This window comes from Pseudophryne corroboree, chromosome 3 (genome assembly GCF_028390025.1).
Source record: "Pseudophryne corroboree isolate aPseCor3 chromosome 3, aPseCor3.hap2, whole genome shotgun sequence".
In the NCBI taxonomy this organism is placed as follows: Eukaryota; Metazoa; Chordata; class Amphibia; order Anura; family Myobatrachidae; genus Pseudophryne; species Pseudophryne corroboree.
The window spans coordinates 790,862,736-790,886,044 of record NC_086446.1 but is presented as its reverse complement, the minus strand read 5'-3'; the positions used below and the strand labels follow the sequence as shown (position 1 = coordinate 790,886,044).

Here is a 23,309-nt window from a genome sequence, read left to right as displayed (position 1 = left end):
CTACCCTCAAATCGCACCAAACATTTCTTAAAACATGCGTCTCAGTTTATTGTTGAAAGATGGTAAATTGTATAAATAACACAAACTGCAGCACCGCTTATAGCCACCAGGTGCCAGTGCAGAGCCCTTTCATTTTAAACTGTGTTTATTGTACAGTGAGGTTAGCAGGCTATACTAGGGTAGGATACAGGGGGTTATTCAGACCTGATTGCTAGTCAGTGGCGGATCTTGCCACGGGCAAGCAGGACTTCTGCCCGGGGCGCCGCCCTCCGGAGGGCGCCGGGACGTCTCTCCCATAGATCCGAGGTGAAGAGCGGCGCCGGTCTGCAGGGTCTGGAATCAGGAGCGGGGTATAGTAAGTATACTTTTTTTCTACTCTTCCCTTTCAGCGGCGCTACAAATGGGGGCGTGACTGACAACACACCCATATTAAGCCACACCCCCAACTTTTGCCCGGGGCGCCACAAGGGCAAGAACCAGCCCTGTCGCTAGTGTGCGTTGTTTGCATCCCTCCGATCAGGTAGTCGCCGCCTACAGGGGGAGGGTATTGGTTGTGTGCAGTTTCTGCTCTGCCCAGGACTTACTCTGATGCTGCAATAATCGGGGCAGAAACCCTCCCTCCAAACGCTTGGTCCCTCCTGCGTTTCCCGGACACTCCTTGAAAACAGTCAGTTGCCACCCACAAACGCCCTCTTTCTGTCAATCTCCTTGCGATCGCCCGTGCGTTCAGAATTTGGCACCATCCCGTCGCTGACCGGCTATCCCCGTTGCTGCGGTCCGTCGTGCCTGCGCATTGCGGTGCATCCGCAGTGCAGACCTGATCGCAGCCTGTGAGAAAACGCACAGCAGCGGTCAGGTCTGAATCGGGCCCACAGTACATGTAAGCCGTACTTGGCCACTTTAAAAAAAAAACTCAGCCTCTTTTCAATCCTTGGCAGACAGGGCCACCGAGAGCGGTGATAGGCCTAGGTACTGGGGGCGTGACCAAATCAGGTAGGCGTGGCCATACCACCTAAAAAAAAAAGTAAAATAAACCTGTGCACCGGGCAAGGGGCATATCTTGGGGGGTGCTATCATTGACTGCACATCATGCAAGGATAGACAGTAAACTATTGCTAAATAGTCTCCTTTCAATTCCTTCCCAATGTGTCACTGCAGCTGCGCTAGGGGTGAGGCGGCTTATTGGAGGGGCCCGGCAAGGGTCTGTCCCCCTCGGCCTCTCCAACAAGTCTAGGCCTAACTATTTAGTAACCCCTCCCCCCCCTCGTCCTCAATTGTCCAAGCAGCAAGTCTGTAGAGAGAGTGCGTATGTATGGGGTGGGGTAATTAATATGTCTCACCCTGGCACTGCCCGCTGCAGCTAATTGGCATCATACAGTCCTACTCATCTCTGTCAGGATCTCATTACACTGGTCTCTGTATCGATGCCCTGCCGATTGTGCAAAGAAGGAAAGTGGTAACTGGCAAGGGGGCCCAAGAGGACACCCCCAAACTTCCTGTCAATCAGCCTGCGTTCGCCTAGCGATAAAAAAAGACGCAGGAATTTTTCGCAGTTTGGCCTCGCGCCTGCGCACTATGATCCGTGCGCATGCGCAGTCGTTCGATAATCGTCCACCTTGTGATTTCATATAACAGCAACCAGGTCTGAATTAGGCCCATGGTTATATACAGAGAATAACGCAAAAACATGGACAGAATATGGACTAATGCCAATGCTATGTGTGAGAGAGTTTCCATCCTGCTAAGTCACATTTGTTACCCCCATGCGTGCGAATCTCCGGCTGCCCCGGTTAATGAATATATTCGAGGCGTGGGGCAAGGTCGGTGAGATGAGAACTCTTCCTGTCAGCACAACGTGTGGATCCCGATCTCCGGTAATGTGGTCATACATATAATTTCTCTTCTCCATCGGATGACAAACAGGGAGCACTTGGTGAGAGCATTGGGCTATAGTCAGGTCATACACCCAGGTAATGTCTGACTACCGGGGGAGGACTGTAATCACATTGCACCTCTCCGTAGCTTATTACGTCTCTGCCTCCCGTATTGCACTGAGATGCTGCAGTAACACAATATTGCTGATCTCTGGCTTTTGTCACAAGATAACTGCATTGCATTAAGGGAGCCGTGGCCACAGCGACACATTCTCCTCCCAGACCTGGAACTTCTGCAGCTCCCATCACCAACATAGAGAACAGGGTCTGTCCCATGTGATCACGGCTGTGTAAGCTGCTGGCTTTATAGGCGGAATTATTCTATTTCAACAGATACCCAAAATAAAAATATATATGTTTTTTGGGACACATTTATCAACATTATTTGGGAGGAAATATCATAACAACACCTACTTTCAGAGGACACCAAAAAAAAAGGAAGTACTGTATCCCCAGAATTTAAAGGGGGTTGGGGTGGGGTGGGGGGGGGGGGGGGTGATTTCAGAGATACTGTATCTGCTGCTATCCCTCTATGAAGGGTGTTAAAGATATTTCATCTTTTGCCACCCTATCTTGGCTCCGAGAGCGAAGTTATCTTTAAGATGGTGATCGTCATTATGGGTGTGGTTCATCAAATCGACAGTGTCTAGGTCGACAATGTTTAGGTCGACCACTATAGGTCGACAGTCACTAGGTCAACATGGATGGAAGGTCGACAGGGTTTCTAGGTTGACATGTGCTAGGTCGACAGGTCTAAAGGTCGACATGAGGATATTTTTTTTTTTTTGGTATCGTTTTCTTCGTAGAGTGACCGGGATCCCAAATAAGTGCACCGCGTCCCTTTGCATGGCTCGCTTCGCTTGCCATGCTTCGGGCATGGTGCCTTCGCTCCGCTACCGCTTCGCTCGGCACACTTTACCGTTCCAATAGTAGTCCACGTGGATCGTTAAGTAGGAAAAAATTCAAAAAAAGAAAAAAAATGTGAAAAACTCATGTCGACCTTTAGACCTGTCGACCTAGCACATGTCGACCTAGAAACCCTGTCGACCTTCCATCCATGTCGACCTGGTGACTGTCGACCTATAGTGGTCGACCTAAACATTGTCGACCTAGACACTGTCGATCTTCAGACCGGATCCCGTCATTATAGCTTGCAGATACATTTCTCAAAAATTTTCAGGAGTGGGATTGTAAGGATCCCTCTATGGTACGGTTGGCGTACACGTGTGCAGTAGCTGTGTAGGTTTGAACCGGGAAGAGAAGTGACTACTTAACGTCTTACTGATCCCCATTGTATAATGGTGAGACTGGGGCAGTGGCAAGACAAAACTAAGCTGAGGATGAACATCATACAGTATATCCACATTTCAGATATACTGATATCCAGGGTTGGAACTTGGTTTGATTCCCAAACAATTCAGCCGGTGTAACATGTATCAGCCTGATCGACAAATGCAGTTTCCACAGCTTTCACCAATAGAGACGTGTCCTGTTGCGTTCTGTCACGCCCTCTAATGCACGCGTGTGAACTGGCAATGATATTCGCACTGTATCAATGTGCAAGTAATCCAAAAGATCGTCCATCCCTAAACCGAGGTGCGTCGCTGTGCAAGCCTCGTCTGTGGTAGGAGTGGATGTGATGGTGGCTGAAGGCCCCGGGCCCTACTATAGTGCGGTATCTGATCAAGAGATTACATTGGCAGAGCTACTGTGTGTAGCCTGACGGTTCGTCCTTACTAACGGTAGCGTTAGGTATTATGGTTGCAGATACAACTAGATATGGCTACTGAGTGAATGTCTCAGCACACTGACTCCAATCTTGTAGATATTCCAATGATTCCAGTCAGGAAAAGCTGAAGTGTCAAGACATAATACTCACTGCAGCAGCCTCTCTCCCCAGCTCACGCACAGCGCAGCCCACATGTCTTCCGGCCTCAGGATCCCGCCCCCCTTGTCTCTCCCCCCGGGCTACGGCACTCCTCTCCTAATGAGCCCTCAGTGACTCCTGGCATTAGGATCCGCCCCATCCTTGTCTCTTCCCCGGGCGACGGCTCTCCTCTTCTGATGAGTCCAGAGTGACTCCTGGCATTAGGATCCGCCCCCTTGTCTCTCCCCCGGGCGACGGCTCTCCTCTCCTGATGAATCCTGTGTGACTCCTGGCATTAGGATCCGCCCCCTTGTCTCTCCCCCGGGCGACGGCTCTCCTCTCCTGATGAGTCCTGAGTGACTCCTGGCATTAGGATCCGCCCCCTTGTCTCTCCCCCGGGCGACGGCTCTCCTCTCCTGATGAGTCCTGAGTGACTCCTGGCATTAGGATCCGCCCCCTTGTCTCTCCCCCAGGCGACGGCTCTCCTCTCCTGATGAGTCCTGAGTGACTCCTGGCATTAGGATCCGCCCCCTTGTCTCTCCCTCGGGCAACGGCTCTCCTCTCCTGATGAGTCCTGAGTGACTCCTGGCATTAGGATCCGCCCCCTTGTCTCTCCCCCGGGCGACGGCTCTCTCCTGATGAGTCCTGGGTGACTCCTGGCATTAGGATCCGCCCCCTTGTCTCTCCCCCGGGCGACGGCTCTCCTCTACTGATGAGTCCTGAGTGACTCCTGGCATTAGGATCCGCCCCCCTTGTCTCTCCCCCGGGTGACGGCTCTCCTCTCCTGATGAGTCCTGAGTGACTCCTGGCATTAGGATCCGCCCCCTTGTCTCTCCCCCGGGCGACGGCTCTCCTCTACTGATGAGTCCTGAGTGACTCCTGGCATTAGGATCCGCCCCCTTGTCTCTCCCCCGGGCGACGGCTCTCCTCTCCTGATGAGTCCTGAGTGACTCCTGGCATTAGGATCCGCCCCCCTTGTCTCTCCCCCGGGCGACGGCTCTCCTCTCCTGATGAGTCCTGAGTGACTCCTGGCATTAGGATCCGCCCCCTTGTCTCTCCCCCGGGCGACGGCTCTCCTCTCCTGATGAGTCCTGAGTGACTCCTGGCATTAGGATCCGCCCCCCTTGTATCTCCCCCGGGCGACGGCACTCCTCTCCTGATGAGTCCTGAGTGACTCCTGGCATTAGGATCCGCCCCCTTGTCTCTCCCCCGGGCGACGGCTCTCCTCTCCTGATGAGTCCTGAGTGACTCCTGGCATTAGGATCCGCCCCCCTTGTCTCTCCCCCGGGCGACGGCTCTCCTCTCCTGATGAGTCCTGAGTAACTCCTGGCATTAGGATCCGCCCCTTTGTCTCTCTCCCGGGCGACGGCTCTCCTCTCCTGATGAGTCCTGAGTGACTCCTGGCATTAGGATCCACCCCCTTGTCTCTCCCCGGGCGACGGCTCTCCTCTCCTGATGAGTCCTGAGTGACTCCTGGCATTAGGATCCGCCCCCTTGTCTCTCCCCCGGGCGACGGCTCTCCTCTCCTGATGAGTCCTGAGTGACTCCTGGCATTAGGATCCGCCCCCTTGTCTCTCCCCCGGGCGACGGCTCTCCTCTCCTGATGAGTCCTGAGTGACTCCTGGCATTAGGATCCACCCCCTTGTCTCTCCCCAGGCGACGGCTCTCCTCTACTGATGAGTCCTGAGTGACTCCTGGCATTAGGATCCGCCCCCTTGTCTCTCCCCCGGGCGACGGCTCTCCTCTACTGATGAATCCTGTGTAACTCCTGGCATTAGGATCCCACCCCCCTTGTCTCTCCCCCGGGCAACGGCTCTCCTCTCCTGATGAGTCCTGAGTGACTCCTGGCATTAGGATCCGCCCCCTTGTCTCTCCCCCGGGTGACGGCTCTCCTCTCCTGATGAGTCCTGAGTGACTCCTGGCATTAGGATCCGCCCCCTTGTCTCTCCCCCGGGCGACGGCTCTCCTCTCCTGATGAGTCCTGAGTGACTCCTGGCATTAGGATCCGCCCCCTTGTCTCTCCCCCGGGCGACGGCTCTCCTCTCCTGATGAGTCCTGAGTGACTCCTGGCATTAGGATCCACCCCCTTGTCTCTCCCCGGGCGACGGCTCTCCTCTACTGATGAGTCCTGAGTGACTCCTGGCATTAGGATCCGCCCCCTTGTCTCTCCCCCGGGCGACGGCTCTCCTCTACTGATGAATCCTGTGTAACTCCTGGCATTAGGATCCCACCCCCCTTGTCTCTCCCCCGGGCAATGGCTCTCCTCTCCTGATGAGTCCTGAGTGACTCCTGGCATTAGGATCCGCCCCCCTTGTCTCTCCCCCAGGCGACGGCTCTCCTCTCCTGATGAGTCCTGAGTGACTCCCGGGCTCAGGATCCGCCCCCTTGTCTCTCCCCCGGGCGACGGCTCTCCTCTCCTGATGAGTCCTGAGTGACTCCTGGCATTAGGATCCGCCCCCTTGTCTCTGCTCCGAGTCCCTCTGCAGTGCGATGCATTGAAGATGAGCCGTGAGCCGAGACACTGTGTCGAGCCACTCCACTGAGCTGAATCACGTGACTCGACACACACCAGTGTCTCGGCTTGCCCATCACTAGATCCAACATACCCAGGGGCTGATCAGAGGTGGACACTATTGTCGATGGCGCTTGCGTCTTTGTATGCAGTGGCATGTCATCAGAGCCACACCCCCAAGTCAGGGAAATGCAAGCAATTCGCTTGTCCGCTGGTAGGGGGTGGGGCTAAATGATGCAGTCACATCTTTTAGTCCCACCCCCTTCAGACAGCTACAGAGATTTAGTGATTTTATTCCCATCCTGCCCTCTTCACTAGGAAGCAGGCAGGATGCCGGAGAGTCACCTACACTTTTGGGACTTCAGGGGACTACCCGAAAAATCGGGAGTCTCCCGCAGCTTTTGGGAGGGAAGGCAAGTATGGTGTTGTGGACTTTCCCTCATTGGCTCTGTGTGTTACTGTAGCTTTCCTTGTGCACATAAAAGATGAAAGTTTACAGTGAACGTGAAGATTTATTTTCAGCTGGTTCATGCAGAGAAATCACTAACAAGGTCACATATAAACCTAGATTAAGTCATGGGCTAGAGTGGGATTGACTTTCTCAGAGATATGGCAGCGTGCAGTAAGCAAGGATGTAAATCCAATACCCAGATTGCAGACGAAACATCCAAGAAGGGGATAAAAGCGTTACAGAAAGAACCTGTGTGGAAGGAGACACAATGTTTCTCCTTTAGCCATCCACATGTTGGTACGCTGATACCTTCTAGAAATAACCACCGCGCACGCTGGCGAATTAGTCATTTCCGAGGCTTCCAACCATTGTTCAGCCAAAAGCTCCATCCAAAACCTTCACCAGCATGAAGCGCTGAATTAAGCTCAGGGGATACAATTAGTGGAGCGGAGATAAGCACACTGCTCGTTTACTTCAAGGAAGCCTAATTACTCGCTGTAGATGATATTGAGGAACCAGTGCTGAGAACAGACCTTGGAATCCTACTATGAATTATCATCCGGTACAGACTCCAGGGCTGGCTGCAAACCTGCTTTCCGAGCAACCGAGATAAAGGAGCGGAGACCACGGCAGCAGGTCACTGAGGACGCCGGAGTTCCACTGGGCAGAATAATACACTGACATCTTGTTCTCTGTGATATTTTTAGTTCAAAGCTCCAGAACTGACAATTAGATTTATTTTGTATGTGACACATTGGAACAAACAAATGTTTAGTTTCAGAGTTTGAAATGAGCATATCACAAAGAACTGGATTTTAGGTTAGGACTCGTTATTCTGTATAATGAGGGGTTGAATGCTTTTGGAAAGTGCTGTGTACAGGGGGAGATTTATGAAGCTTGGAGAGAGATAAAACAGAGAGAGGGATAAAGTACCAACCAATCAGCTCTGAACTGCTGTGTTACAGGCTGTGTTTGAAAAATGACAGGAGTTTTTAAATGAGTAAGGATATTGAATAGGAGAATGTGTGATCAGGGAGCCAGGTGGAATTGTAACCAAAAAAACAGGTAAATGCCGAAGTGCTGAGAATAAAACATTTCACAGTTACTGCATGGCTGCAACTAGGGGGGGGGGGCTAAGGGGGCATGCACCCCGGATGCAGAATCTGAGAGGGTGCAGAGATTGGTGCTCTGCCTCCACTCCTTCCTCTCAGCCCTAAGGGCTGTAACACACACTCCGGTTTCTCCCGGATGGCAAAAAGCCGGACAAACTTTGTCCGGCTTTTTGCCATCCGGGAGAAACCGGCAGTGTCTGTCACACAGGACGGCTTTGAGCCGTGTGTGATGCTGTGCGCATGCGCAGCATCAGACACGGTTTCAGAAAAAAACGTTGTGTGTGAAAGCTCCCCTTCACACACATGGTTTACTGGCTCCAAAGACGGCCCGGCGGCCGCCCGGCCGCCGGACCTTCCAGTGGTGAGACCCGGCTGCAACCCGGCAGCCGGGCCGGGGCCGTGCAGTGTGAAGGGACCCTAGCCCTTACACTGTTAACTACAATGCCGGCACGGGAAAAAGCCGTCCGGCTTTTTCCCGGCCGGCAAAAGCCGGGTAGTGTGTTTCAGCACTAAGGGGCTACCTTCTGCCGGGTCTAAGAACCCTCACTGCAGGTACCCGCTCCCCAGCACCACCAATGAAACTCCCCCCTCCCCGGGAACTAGAACGCTAATGAATGGGGCAGAGGCAGTGACCAAGGACTCTCCAGTTGCCCCCTTTCATTTCCCAAGCGCTGGTCCATGGCCACAAACACACTCCTTTGCCTGTGCAAGCAATTGATCCTAGGTCCTAACTGGCATGCTGGCCTTTGTAGTCCTACAGCAGTTGTCCAGTCAGATTCCCGCACAATACTGTATCTGAGGTGCATGTTAGTTTTCTTGCGTTCCTATCCATTTTCCCAGGGAATGTGTGCTGGATGCCCCCTGACGGTGGTGGTTGCCACTTTAAATTACTGTCTTGCCCCGGGTGCCAAAAATCCTAGTTTCAGTCCTGGTTACTGCGTAACAATATTGAAACACGTTACTGGCATGTATTCTATACATAAGAGATGAGCAAAACCACCACCTTATTAAGCCTGATTCAGATTTGGAAGTAAAGCAAAAAAATCAAGCAACTGTGCACCTGGGCAAGACCATGTGCACTGCAGGTGGGGCAGATGTAACATGTGCAGAGAGAGTTAGATTTGGGTGAGGTGTGTTCAAACTGAAATCTAAATTACAGCGTAAAAACAAAGGCGTCTAACATGTGTGGATTACATGCAAAAGCAGCCAGTATTTACCCTGCACAGAAATAATATGAATGTAATTCCTCTCCTTACATTGCAACATGGGGGTCATTCCGAGTTGATCGCTCGATAGCTGTGTTTAGCAGCCGTGCAAACGCATAGTCGCCGCCCACGGGGGAGTGTATTTTCGCTTTGCAAGTGTGCGAACGCCTGTGCAGCCGAGCTCTGCAAAAACATTTTGTGCAATTTCTGAGTAGGTCTGGACTTACTCAGCCCTTGCGATCACGTCAGTCTTTTTGGTCCCGGAATTGACGTCAGACACCCGCCCTGCAAACGCTAGGACACGCCTGCGTTTTTCCAAACACTCCCAGAAAACGGTCAGTTGCCACCCACAAATGCCTTCTTCCTGTCAATCTCCTTGCGATCGGCTGTGCGGACGGATTCTTCGTAAAATACATCGCTCAGCAACGATCCGCTTTGTACCCATATGACGCACCTGCGCATTGAGGTGTATACGCATGCGCAGTAGTAACCTGATCGCTGCGCTGCGAAAAACAGCAGCGTATGATCAGGTCAGAATGACCCCCTTGGTTTGTTCCAGATACAAAGTTACGTGCTTTTTCTGCTTTGCTTCCAAGTCCGGATCAGGCCCACTGTTCCCTGTGAAGCATTCGGCTGCAGAGCTTTGCACATCTTGCAGGTAGGATTTGGCTATTTAGCCCCCTATCACCCACATCATTTTTGGTGAAAGCATATCAGATGATTTTAGTTTTTTTAATTTATTAAAGGGGTAAAAGAGAGAAGAGCTACAGTACCGGCTGCTGTGACATAGTCTGCTGTTCAGTTCTGTAACTAACAATCACAGTCAGATATGCCCCCCACAGTGTGTAGCTGCAGGAATTTATACAAGTGAATGAACACTGCAGACATGTACAATACATGATGGCTAGGACACTGATTTGCAACAAAGTGACATTTAGCAGCAAACACAAACCCAGCAGATACTGGGGGTAATTCCAAGTTGATCGCAGCAGGAAATTTTTTAGCAGTTGGGCAAAACCATGGCCCTCATTCCGAGTTGTTCTCTCGCTAGCCGCTTTTCGCAGCAGTGCACACGCTAAGCCGCCGCTTACTGGGAGTGAATCTTAGCTTTACGAAAGATTCGCAAAATAGCGAATAGAATAGCGATCAGAAATTTCTTTGCAGTTTCCGAGTAGCTCGAGACTTACTCTGCCACTGCGATCAGTTCAGTCCTTTTCGTTCCTGGTTTGACGTCACAAACACACCCAGCGTTCGCCCAGACACTCCCCCGTTTCTCCAGACACTCCCGCGTTTTTCCCAGAAACGGTAGCGTTTTTTCACACACTCCCATAAAATGGCCAGTTTCTGCCCAGAAACACCCACTTCCTGTCAATCACACTACGATCACCAGAACGAAGAAAAATCTTCGCTAAGTCGTGAGTAAAATACCAAACTTCTTTGCAAATTTACTTGGCGCAGCCGCGGTGCGAACATTGCGCATGCGCAGTTTGTGGAAAATCGCTGCGATGCGAAGAAAATGAACGAGCGAACAACTCGGAATGAGGGCCCATGTGCACTGCAGTGGGGGCAGATATAACATTTGCAGAGAGAGTTAGATTTGGGTGGGTTATTTTGTTTCTGTGCAGGGTAAACACTGGCTGCTTTATTTTTACACTGCAATTTAGATTTCAGATTGAACTCACCACACCCAAATCTAACTCTCTCTGCACATGTTATATCTGCCTCCCCTGCAGTGCACACGGTTTTGCCCAACTGCTAAAAAATTTCCTGCTGCGATCAACTTGGAATTACCCCCACTGATCTGTAACTCCAAGGCTGCTGTAACAAGCGTTTATTTTCCCATCTGAACCCCACTTGGACCTAATACATCATTTACACAGTGCAACACCCAGAATTGTGATAGTAAAGAAAATGCTTTATCCTGCTAATAAATCACTCTATATAGAATGATTTATTAGCAGGATAAAGCATTTTCTTTACTATCACAAAATTGACATTTTTATATGATGCCGTTGTCTGAGCTGGGCACCTCATATACAAAATTAAAGCTCTTGGTCTGTAGATTTGCAGAAAAATATTGGTGGTATATTTGGTTGCTTCATTTTGGAGTTATGTAGCAAAACGTCCACCTGCCAATTACAATGCATCACCACTGTGCTCTGGAAAATGGAACAGTTGGGGAACTCTCCCTGTGCACACGCTAGGTGATCTGGAACATGTGACCTGCTGGATGGTCTGGAAACTGTGACAGTTATTTGCAGCCATCCACTAAGCAGGGATTTTTCCAAATTTGACTCCTAAGGAGGTGAAAAGGGGTAAAATGTTCCACCCAGCAAACCTTTGCCCGGTTGAAACAGGTACATCAGCTAGTATTAATTAAAAAATGCCTTACATGTCTATATGCGTCCATGTTTGGAAACTGGCGTGGCAAAGCGGCAAGCAATCTCTTATAGCTCCTAGCCTGTATCATCCAGTACACCTGTGTATAGTCCGTCCCAGCTGTCTCTGCAGCAGTTTTTATTCGTTTTTTTTATTTTTATATTGTTGACAAAAAAATTTTTTTATCATTACCGTAATCAGCAGTAAGAGCTTATTACTGCAGTCAGGGACACTTTGATAAATACGCCACTTTCTTAGGCAGATTTTATCTTTATTGCAGATATCATTTAGAGGTGGAATTATCCTCTACAATAATTACTTTATTTATTTAGCCTGTTTCAGTGACCTGGACCCTCATCGCAACACACACAGTGCCCTCATCGAAGCACTTTCGCTCTCCCAATTAGTGTACTACAGGAGTCCACTCAGTCACCCTTGCTTGATTAATTAAAATAAGCTGAACACTTTAGCTAATTATTGTAATTAAACTTTTATCTACGTTCTGCTACGACGTAATGCTCAATAAACTCTAATTGACCAGCGCTTATTAGGGAGAATAAAGAAATAATTTATCCTCTGCGCACCATCCCTCTCTCCGAGTGCGTTTCCTGTCGTCATAAGTCATGATAATATTATTTCATATTTAGCTCTGGGGTCGTCCGGAAACACAATTGTTCCAATATGCAGTGTGCCAAAGTCTACTCGGTGCATGCGGTGGCACAACAGGGCAGGGTCCTGCACACGGGACCCCTTTATCCTTAAAATGCCCCTGCCTGGAATACATATATCAGTACAGGTATATCAGCAGTACAGGTATATAAAATGTAAAAAGTCCTGTGTGGCTGTTCCTAATGTATGGTGATACCCCATATGCAGGGCTGCCATCAGGGGGGTACTGGGGGCACAGCTGTCCCGGGCCCAGCCTATCTGACAGAGAGGGGAGGACCTGGGAACTCATGCCGCCATCCATCCGCCATCATCCGTCCCCGCTGTTCCGCCATCATCCGTCTGCAGCACCCTATTGAAAAATGTCCCTCCCAAAATGGCCACCGCCTCAGAGGAGACAGTGATTAGAGATACGAGCTGTTGCTCCATGCTGTCCCCCGCACAACGAGTGGCGATATGTAGCGCATCTCCTGGGAGTCCTGTCATCCGGTCTATTGGTATTGCGCGCCCAACAGAGAATACCGGCCTAGGATTCCCTAATGCGTTATCATCCAGAGGTGGACCACGCTCTCTGTGAACTGGACACTTCTGGGCAGAGAACATGAGGACTGAGGGAACTGTCCCGCCTCGTAGGAATGCCTTGGGAGTGTTATGGATGTGGAAGCGACTTGGTTGATCGCAGTCATGAGACCGACGCCTGATCCCCGACACCTCTCAGGAGACTGGTGCCGGAGCACAGACAGCTGACATCACAAAGGTGAGGGTTAAGCAATAGGAAGGGTGGGTTTCCCTAGTCGACACCCCCTCAGGTTAGCCCTAGCAACCAGCCCTGGAGGGTTAGGGTTAGAATACTTACCCCCTCCCATGTCGCGATCTTCAGTGTAGGAATGCCGCTGTCGGTCATGTGACCGCGGCATCCCGACCACTGGTATTTCATACCAAACGTGCTGAAAGCTATCAATGTACATTACAATCTTACACTGCAAGCACAGAACGTATCATAAACTACTACATGAGAAACCATATAATAATAATAACAACCATATAATAATAACAAACGTACCGTAATGTAAGAGGAAGAATAGGGTGGCTGGAGCTGTAACAAGGTGTGTACTGTCACACAGGGCGTAAGGCTGAGGAGACGCCTGGTATGTTCTTAGAATGCGCCCAGCAGCCCCTCTTCTGCAACGTCATGGTGTCATATGTGCGGGGGGCTGCGAGGGCCAGCCCAGGACGCCGGGGACCCAGGCTGTGTATGACATTGTGTCACTGTATTCAGTGCAGTTGTCATATACGGTAGTTCTGCTAGCAGATTTGGGGGTCTATTTACTAAGCATTGGAGAGAGATAAAGTGGAGAGAGATAAAGTACCAGCCAACCAGCTCCTAGCTGCCATGAAAAAGGAGCTGGTTGGTTGTGACTTTATCTCCGTCCACTTCTCCTCCATTCAAGGCTTAGTAAATAGACCCCTTGCTTTCTTTTGCCCTGATTGGCTACAGATTAGTTCTGTGAATGTCCTAATGATGTGATTGGCTTACAGCTTGGTCTAGTCCTATGCATAAACCAAAGTCCTGATTGGCTATAGGTTCATCTAGTCCCATAAGTGTTCTCACACTTGGATTGGCTACAGGTTGATCTAGTACTAAAAGTGTTCTAATGCTCGGATTGGCTACAGGTTGTATTGGTGTAAGCCTACACATAATCTAATGATCAGATTAATAAAATCTGAGAAATGGCATGAAATAATTAGTTCCACCTGTGAATCTGTTAAAATGTGTCTGTGAGTAATGATGAGAAATGAATACACCTGTTTATCTGCTGGGTGACCTGGAAAACTTGACCTGTTTGGGGCCCTGAGGACCGGGTTTGAGAACCACTGCTATACATAATCTAATCTTCTGATTGGCTACTGGTTGATCTAATCTTATAAGTGTTCTATCGCTCTTGCAGCAGCATGGTCTTACCCTGTGAATGTTCTACAGTAATTTGCTCATTGGCTACAGTTACACGTGTACACATTCTTGTGTGTGTTCATAGTATGTTGAGGTAGACCAATCTGTAGTCACACTTCCTGAAAAGGGGTTCCAGTAAGCCGCCCTCACTCCCCACAGAGAAATACATACAGCAGCTCACCAGCCATAGACAAAAAATATTCCAATAAATATTCTAAACAATTAACAGGATAAACGAGAAGCTGGAATGGTTCAACGAGTCCCTGAGAGATATTCGGTAAGAGCGTCAGGGCTCTGCTCACCTGCACAAAGACATATTCATCCTGGACAATGAGGGAATTGGTGTCAATATATCCTGGGAACGGCTTTGTCCTCACCGTCTCCGAGCAGTTGTGCATCTTACAGACGATGTACTGTGCATCTAAAACCAGAACAACACTGCATTAAACACGTTTATTGGACATTGGCCCTCATTCCGAGTCGTTCGCTCGGTATATTTCATCGCATCGCAGTGAAATTCCGCTTAGTACGCATGCGCAATATTCGCACTGCGACTGCGCCAAGTAATTTAACAATGAAGATAGTATTTTTACTCACGGCTTTTTCTTCGCTCCGGCGATCGTAATGTGATTGACAGGAAATGGGTGTTACTGGGCGGAAACACGGCGTTTCAGGGGCGTGTGGTTAAAAACGCTACCGTTTCCAGAAAAAACGCAGGAGTGGCCGGAGAAACGGAGGAGTGTCTGGGCGAACGCTGGGTGTGTTTATGACGTCAAACCAGGAACGACAAGCACTGAACTGATCGCAGATGCCGAGTAAGTCTGAAGCTACTCTGAAACTGCTAAGTAGTTTGTAATCGCAATATTGCGAATACATCGGTCGCAATTTTAAGAAGCTAAGATTCACTCCCAGTAGGCGGCGGCTTAGCGTGTGTAACTCTGCTAAAATCGCCTTGCGAGCGATCAACTCGGAATGAGGGCCATTATTATTATTGAGGCTTTAAATGTACAATCTGAAGTCTCTTTAATGTTTGTTTTCACTGTTCCTTTATAAAAACACATTAGTACAGTCCAGGGTCACAGTCCAGTGTTACGGTATATGGTTTCTCATCTGTTTTTTTACATGCATGGCAGATTTATTGGTGCAGCACCTTCGGTGGCCCGGAGAAGAGCAGGGGCCCCTAGCCTCCAAACTCCACTGCTTGCCCTCACTTTCCTAAGGCTGCAAACACACACAGTGGGTAGACAGGCTCCATCACCAGGAGCACCCACACAAACGTGGTACCTAGTGGTGCAGAGTACCTCCCCTGCCTCTAACGTGCATCCTCCCTACGGAATGTATACAGTAAAATGATGCACTTTGTATTATTTGCAGATATTGACAGCGTAAACCAGTGAATGGCAGGAAATCACGTTGGATTGTCCCAAAAATGCTCAATGTCAAGTTGGACAGTTAGGGCAGAAGATGATGTCAGTAGTTTGTTCCTAAATTCCATTTCTCACAGTCAAACAAAATCCTGAACAAATCTGAGTCTGTAATTTACATCGAATCACGTCCGAGCCTCTCATCTGTACACAACTATCCGTGTTGGCCAATCAGCAGGAGGCGCCGGGGGTCTGAACGCATGAGCAGATTCCAGTAGCACTTCAGCGACTGGTAGGATGAATGTCATACAGCAGATAACAGGAACATAGGCAGTCACGGAGTTGGAAGAACTAAATGACAATATCCTGCCTGTGTGGCAAAGGTGGACCTGTTACACATACTGTACGGGGCCAATACAGAGATGAAAGCAAATTGTCTGTAAATGCACCTACATTGCACGTAAAGCAGCCAGTGATTGAATGCCCTGTGCCACCACTGCCACGTACATGTAACATCATGACGTCACGCCGAGGGGACAGGACTAGTGGCATCAGGAAGTACAGTACAGCACTAACACACTGTGTGTGTGTGTGTGTGTGTGTGTGTGTGTGTGTGTGTGTGTGTGTGTGTGTGTGTGTGTGTGTGTGTGTGTGTGTCCAGAACATCCCTAGGATGCTCCGGGCAGCTTGGCTGAAACACTAAGGGATGCACGGTGCCGTTCCAGGTCCCTAAGACATGAGCGCTGACACCGATCGTGCACCACTAGTTACGGCACTGAACTATGGGTCTGCTTCATGTTTGTAAGTAAAGTAAAAAGCAAGCAACTAGACAAAACCATGCTCCACTGCAGGTGGGACAGAGGTAACATGTGCAGAGAGTTAGATTTAGGTGGGGTGTATTCACACTGAAATATAAATTGCAGTGTAAAAATAAAGCTAACAATGAAGGCTGCATGCAAAAACAGCCAGTATTTACTCTGTACAGAAAAAAATCGAAATGTATTTGCTCCCCTTGCATGGCAATAAGGTTTGTCCCGCACACAAAGTCACTTTTTTTTTGCTTTACTTACCAACATGAATCAGGCTCTAAATGGATATCTTCCCCGTATGCAGAGATTGTAGCTATAATGCGTCTTTGAGAGTGGAACACCACATTTGTATGCTTGCTGTGATACCCCCCATCACTGTCAGAGGGCCGTATACTTAGTGTATTTCTGTAACCACGTCTGTTACACCGAGTATAGGACTGGTACAAGTGCCCACTACGTCTTTTTACTCCTGGACAACTCCATATATATGGCACCCCCTGATTTACACCCATCCAGATACAAGGGAAGTTTATGCGGTTATTGGGGGTCATTCTGAGTTGATCGCTCGCTAGCAGTCTTTAGCAGCCGTGCAAACGCATAGTCACCACCCACGGGGGAGTGTATTTTCGCTTTGCAGTAGTGTGAACGCCTGTGCAGCAGAGCGCCTGCAAACACATTTTGTGCAAACAAGACCAGCCCTGTAGTTACTTACCCTGTGCGATGATTACTGCGACGAGTGACACGGTGATCACGTCAGATACCCGTCCAGCAAACGTCCGGCCACGCCTGCGTTTTTCCAAACACTCCCAGAAAACGGTCAGTTGACACCCAGAAACTCCCACTTTCAGTCAATCTCCTTGCGATCGGCTGTGCAATTGGAATCGTCGCTAGAACCAGTGCAAAACCACAATGGACTTTGTATCCGTACAACGCGCGTGCGCATTGCGGTGCATATGCATGCGCAGATTAGCCATTTTTTCCACTGAACGCTACGCAGTGAACAACGGCAGCTAGCGATCAACTCGGAATGACCCCCATTATTCCATATTCTGCCCCCTATCATCCACTTTGTGTTATAGCCGACAGTATAGTAATGCGCCCTTGTACAAGCTCTACACCTGGTGCAAAAGATCGGCCTGAAATCTGGCTGAGAAGTGTAGGTCTAGGAACCCCCAAGAATTGCATCATTGAGCCCTGCTGTGTGATGCGCAATTTGGGGAGGGGTTCAATGACGTAAATCACTTTAAATCTAAATTTCGGGTTTTGGCTTGCAAAAATTACATAATTTCAGCAGTTTTTTTAAATCGATTTTTAAAATAAGTTTTACCAATGATTATCGATGTTTTCAACGTTGTTTTTTTTTTTTTTTTTTTTAAACCGAATCGAACACCGAATCCGAACCAAAATACTTGAGGGTGGTTTTGCCAAAACCAAAACACGATGATGAATTAGAACCAAAACAAAAACACGGTGGTCCGCGCACACCCCTAGGATACTTCTCACAGGTACACGGGGGCACATCCACATTCCGCGTGAAGAGTTCCTGCCGTGTTCCTGCACCTCTCAGGATGTGTAAACATGAAGTCTGCCTGCGGGGAGGAAAACTTTTTGACTTATGTGACGACAAAGAGAAACGGGGAGCTGACATTACGAAGCAGCTCGGCCCTGAAGATGAAACGCAATGCTGTAGTGTCGGGCAGAGTCCCAGCTGCAACATGACGTCAGTCAGCGCAGGCAGCCATCTTACATTTCCATCCGGCGGCTGGGTCACTCACCCTGACTCCGCTGAGACTCAGGGAAGCCGACTATCCCTGTAAGTGAGCCGTCTTTCCCTTGTAAGGCAGGTCAGGTGGCAACGGCTCAGGTGTGGAGTAATTCAGAGACAGAAAGAAACAGAAATCTGGGATCAGCTCGGCGGCCAGATGGAGATATTCAGGCCCTGACCTCCCAGCTAGGGTATCAGACGTGATAAATGTTCTACCAGCTGCTGCATGCAGACTGGCTAACACCTTTGTGCCCGCAGACAGCTTGTGCTCCACGCCTGCTTATTCCCTGGCAGAATACACAGCGCCCGCACTATAAATAGATGCTCTGCCGTACAGCACAATCCATAGGAATCTGTATTACAGGACGTGTCTGACACATTTTATCTAAGGGAACCTCAACATCATCTCAGCAAGCCCAGCCCAAGCCAGCTGTCAGCTACACGGCATTCGCGCCAGAACAACCCTATAGATGGTAAGCCTGCGAGCCGAGCCCTTCCTGTATATCTGTTATTACCGAGGGGGAGGTGTATCAAAACTTGGAGAGAGATGAGGTACTAACCAATCAACTCTTATCTGCCATGTTACAGGACACACACACACACACACACACACACACACACACACACACACGCACACAGACCAGAATGCCACTGCTGAGACACATAGTAGTAACATAGTAACTAAGGTTGAAAAAAGACAATTGTCCATCGAGTTCAACCTATTTGTGGTCTCCTATGCAGTCTTATTATAGGACTAGTTATTTTTATGTTAGGACTAGTTATAGTAACTATAATGCGTGCCTACGCACCATAACCCTGAATATCTTTATCCAATAGGAATTTATTTAACCCATTCTTGAAGGTGTTGACTGAGTCCGCAGTTACTACTCTCTCAGGCAGGGAATTCCAAACACGTATTGTCCTTACTGTGAAAAAACCTTTTCGCCTCAATGTGTGGAAACTCCTCTCCTCTAACCTAAGCGAGTGACCATGTGTCCTCTGTGCTGATCTTATAGAAAACAGGTCCCTCCCGAGCTCTGTGTATTGACCCCTTATATATTTGTAGATGTTGATCATGTCCCCTCTTAGTCTCCTCTTTTCCAATGTAAACATGCCTAGCCTTGCAATCCTTTCCTCGTATTCCAGCGTCTCCATGCCCTTGATTAGTTTGGTCGCCCGCCTCTGAACCTTTTCGAGCTCCAGGATATCCTTTTTTGTAATATGGTGCCAAAAAATTTCACACAGTATTCAAGATGTGGCCTCACTAGTGATTTATATAACGGGAGTATAATACTCTCGTCCCTAGCATCAATTCCCCGTTTTATGCATGCTAATATCTTATTAGCCTTCTTTGCTGCCGAAACTGGGGATCACCGGGCAGCGACGGAATGGTGCGAAAATTCCAAACTCACCGGCCATCGAAAGGAGAATGACAGGAAGAGGGCGTTTGTGGGTGGCAACTGTCTGTTTTCACGGAGTGTCCGGAGAAACGCAGGAGGATCCAGGCGTTTGGAGGGAGAGTGTCTGACGTCAGCTCCGGCCCCGATCATCGCACTGGAAGAGTAAGTCCTGGGCAGCGCAGAGACTGCACAAAATTAGTTTGTGCAGCTCTCCTGCACATGTGATCGCACCCCTGCACAGCTAATTCCCCCTCCCCCTGTAGGTGGCGACTATCTGATCGCAGGGATGCAAAAAACGCACCCTAGCCATCAGGTCTGAATTAGGCCCATACAGCACGACGTGGCACACCGCAGGATACAGACGGCTGTCCGATTAGGCAGTATATATATTATTTTCTTATTGTGTGTATTAATATGTTTGTATGTGTTTTTTAAGGTACTAAGGTAATTGTGTGTGTTAAATAAAGAACAGCTAAATACCAGCGCTTTCATACGGTTTTTTTTGCACATATTCCTACTAATTATCAGAGAGCAGTAAACCCTGTTTGAAAGCTGCAGGTAATTAGCTTTTAATTGGCGCTAGTATATATGCTTCTTTGTTTTTTTAACATACACAGCCCACAATTCCGTCAACACACACTTGCTAAACTTTCCCTACTCTATGGGGGTAATTCAGATCTGATCGCAGCAGCAAATTTGTTATCTAATGGGCAAAACCTTGGGCCTAATTCAGACCTGATCGCTAGGGTGCGTTATTGGCATCCCTGCGATCAGATAGTCGCCACCTACAGGGGGAGGGGGAAATCGCTGTGCAGGGGTGCGATCGCATGTGCAGGAGAGCTGTACAAACAGAAGTTTCTGCAGTTTCTGCGCAGCTCAGGACTTACTCTTCCAGTGCGATGATCGGGGCCGGTGCTGATGTCAGAGACCCTCCCTCCAAACGCCTGGTCCCTCCTGCGTTTCTCTGGATGCTCCTTAAAAATGGTCAGTTGCCACCCACAAATGGCCTCTTCCTGTCAGTCACCTTGCCATCGCCCGTGCGATCGCTTTTCTCGCACCATACCATCGCTTCCCGCCGATCCCCGTCACTGCGGACCAACGTGCCTGCGCATTGCTGTGCATACGCATATGCAGTTCAGACCTGATCACAGGCTGTACAAAAACGCAGGCTAGCAATCAGGTCTGAATTAGGCCCCATGTGCACTGCAGGGGAGACATATGTAACATGTGCAGAGAGAGTTAGATTTGGGTGGGTTATATTGTTTCTGTGCAGGGTAAATACAGGCTGCTTTATTTTTACACTGCAATTTAGATTTCAGTTTCAACACACCCCACCCAAATCTAACTCTCTCTGCACATGTTACACCCCCCCCCCCCCCCCCGCAGTGCACATGGTTTCGCCCAACTGCTAACAAATTTGCTGCTGCGATCAGATCTGAATTAGGCCCTATGTGTGAAGGTTTAGATACCAGTACCACCTAGTTATAGCCAGTTAACCACAAGAGGAGGTGCCCGTAGTTGTGTATGTTCAGCTCTGGAGCCTGCACAGTACAAAAATATCTGCGTCAGCCTTAAATGTCCCCTCAAAGATATTGCACTTTCAGTACGGACAGGGTCGGACTGGGGCTAAAAATCTGTGGAAATCTTAACTGATCACTGGTGACTCTCCCGCGTGCAAGTGTCTCAGAAGTGTTCAGCAAATGATCCGCCTTGTTCAGAGATTGGCGATGCGCGTTTCGCCAATGGAATTTGGCCTTACTGTTTCCTAGCTCTATCCCAAGTAAACCGCATGGAAGAATGAATTGGCCATCATCACCCCAGCTTTATTCATATACATTAGTGGCTCAATACAAATATTAAAAAAAAAAAAATATGAGGGCCACATTATAATTAATACACTTGTACAAAGGGCCAATGCTATTACATTTTTTTAAATACTGCAGACATGCAAATCATGTGTATGTAGGGGGTTGGGTATGAAATACCACCAGTCAGGATGCCAGCGGTCACATAAAGCGCCCGTTGCATCCCGATAGCGAGGATCTAGACACCGGACAGGGGTAAGTTTTTTACCCTACTATTGCCCCCTACCCTAACCCTTGGGGTGTGTCTGCTAGGGCTAACAGTGGTGGGTGCGGCTAGTACTAACCATGGGGGGGAGGCGGCTGTGGCTAACCACCCCCTTAGTGCCTAACCCCTCCCCCAGTGCCTATCCCTAACCCGGTATTCACTTTTGGCATTTCGGCAGTCAGTGTTCCTGCAATGGTCTCCTAAGTCGTGTCAGGATTCCGACATGGGTCACATGACTGACGGCATCTAGACCACCGGGATGCCAAACGTATCCTGTATGGAGGCATTGTGAAGTGACAGAGGGGATTTTTTTCCTATATCTTTTTCTTTTACAGCTATCTTATCGGCCAGTTATACGCCCGATACCTTTGTAATTTCTGAAACCGCAGGCTCATTAATCCGGAGTTTGTATTTTTTATATCGCAATATCCTGCATTTGACAGTAGACATTTTGAAGTGATTTTCCAGTGATTTGGCTTTAAGCAATCCAGTTGTTGTAACTTGGCAAGAGAAAGAAAAATTCGCCACAACGGGACCAGTGCCAAAGCTGCCATTTTACCAGCCGTGGCCTGAATAGTAATATGTCCAGATTTGCACTTAGTAAGAATCTAATTCGCCAACATAAGTGAACATTTTTAAATGACTTTTTCGCAATATGTAAATCAGCCGTTCGGCCCCCTCCACCTCCATTATACGCAGGTTAACGTTACGCTTTGTGTAAGGAGAAAGCCAGATATGCTGATTATAGAGAGTGTTTTATGTTGTCTTCAAATTATATCTATTTTTACTCCTCTACAGATGTCAGCAGCGAGAGAATGTCAGCGTAAATTAAAATATTTTTATAGTCTCTCTCTTCTTTCTCTCCTGCTGTTTGTTTCACATTAAAACTGAGAAGAAGCTAAATATTTTCACCCGGCATCCGGATCATTGCGGAGATTAAAACGCTGGTAATTATACACGCCACTGACTATCGCAGTACATACTGTACAGCAGGGCCGGCTCTAGGCATGTTCGAATAGAGCGGCCACGCAGGGCGCCACCCTTAATGGGCGCCGCGCGCTGGCGCCGCCATATTCCAACATGGAGCCGGCCCTGCTCTGCAGCATCGTGTGACTTGAGTGCGCTATACGCGCTGAGCGGCGCCGGTGTCTAACGTCAGACGCCGGCGCCGCGCAGCGCGCACAGCGCACTCAAGCGCCATGGACTTGGAGGCTTCCTGGCCGCCCGCCCGCCAGCACCCCCGCACCCGGACCCGGACCTGCACTGCCGCACCCGGACAGCAGTACTCCTCCCCCTCCAACGCCGCAGGTATTTGGGGGGGGCGGCTGAGTGAATCATTTATGGATGGCACTGTGGGGACATTTATCTGGCACTGTGGGGACATTTATCTGGCACTGTGGGGACATTTATCTGGCACTGTGGGGGCGTTTATCTGGCACTGTGGGGACATTTATCTGGCACTGGGGGCATTTATCTGGCACTGTGGGGACATTTATCTGGCACTGGGGGCATTTATCTGGCACTGTGGGGACATTTATCTGGCACTGGGGGCATTTATCTGGCACTGTGGGGACATTTATCTGGCACTGGGGGCATTTATCTGGCACTGTGGGGACATTTATCTGGCACTGTGGGGGCATTTATCTGGCACTGTGGGGACATTTATCTGGCACTGTGGGGGCATTTATCTGGCAGTGTGGGGACATTTATCTGGCACTGTGACACTGGGGGCATTTATCTGGCACTGTGGGGGCGTTTATCTGGCACTGTGGGGACATTTATCTGGCACTGGGGGCATTTATCTGGCACTGTGGGGACATTTAT

The 23,309-nt window shown here is 49.2% G+C and overlaps 1 protein-coding gene across 1 annotated transcript in view; it reads right to left on the bottom strand.

The window, feature by feature from the left end:
• Positions 1 to 23,309, bottom strand: part of LOC135057441 (VPS10 domain-containing receptor SorCS1-like) — a 675,310-nt gene that overhangs the window by 247,795 nt on the left and 404,206 nt on the right. Inside the window, exon 8 of the mRNA XM_063963334.1 lies at positions 14,380 to 14,498. Within this exon, the coding sequence (XP_063819404.1) occupies positions 14,380 to 14,498 (119 nt within the window). The remainder of the gene's footprint in view (positions 1 to 14,379; positions 14,499 to 23,309) is intronic.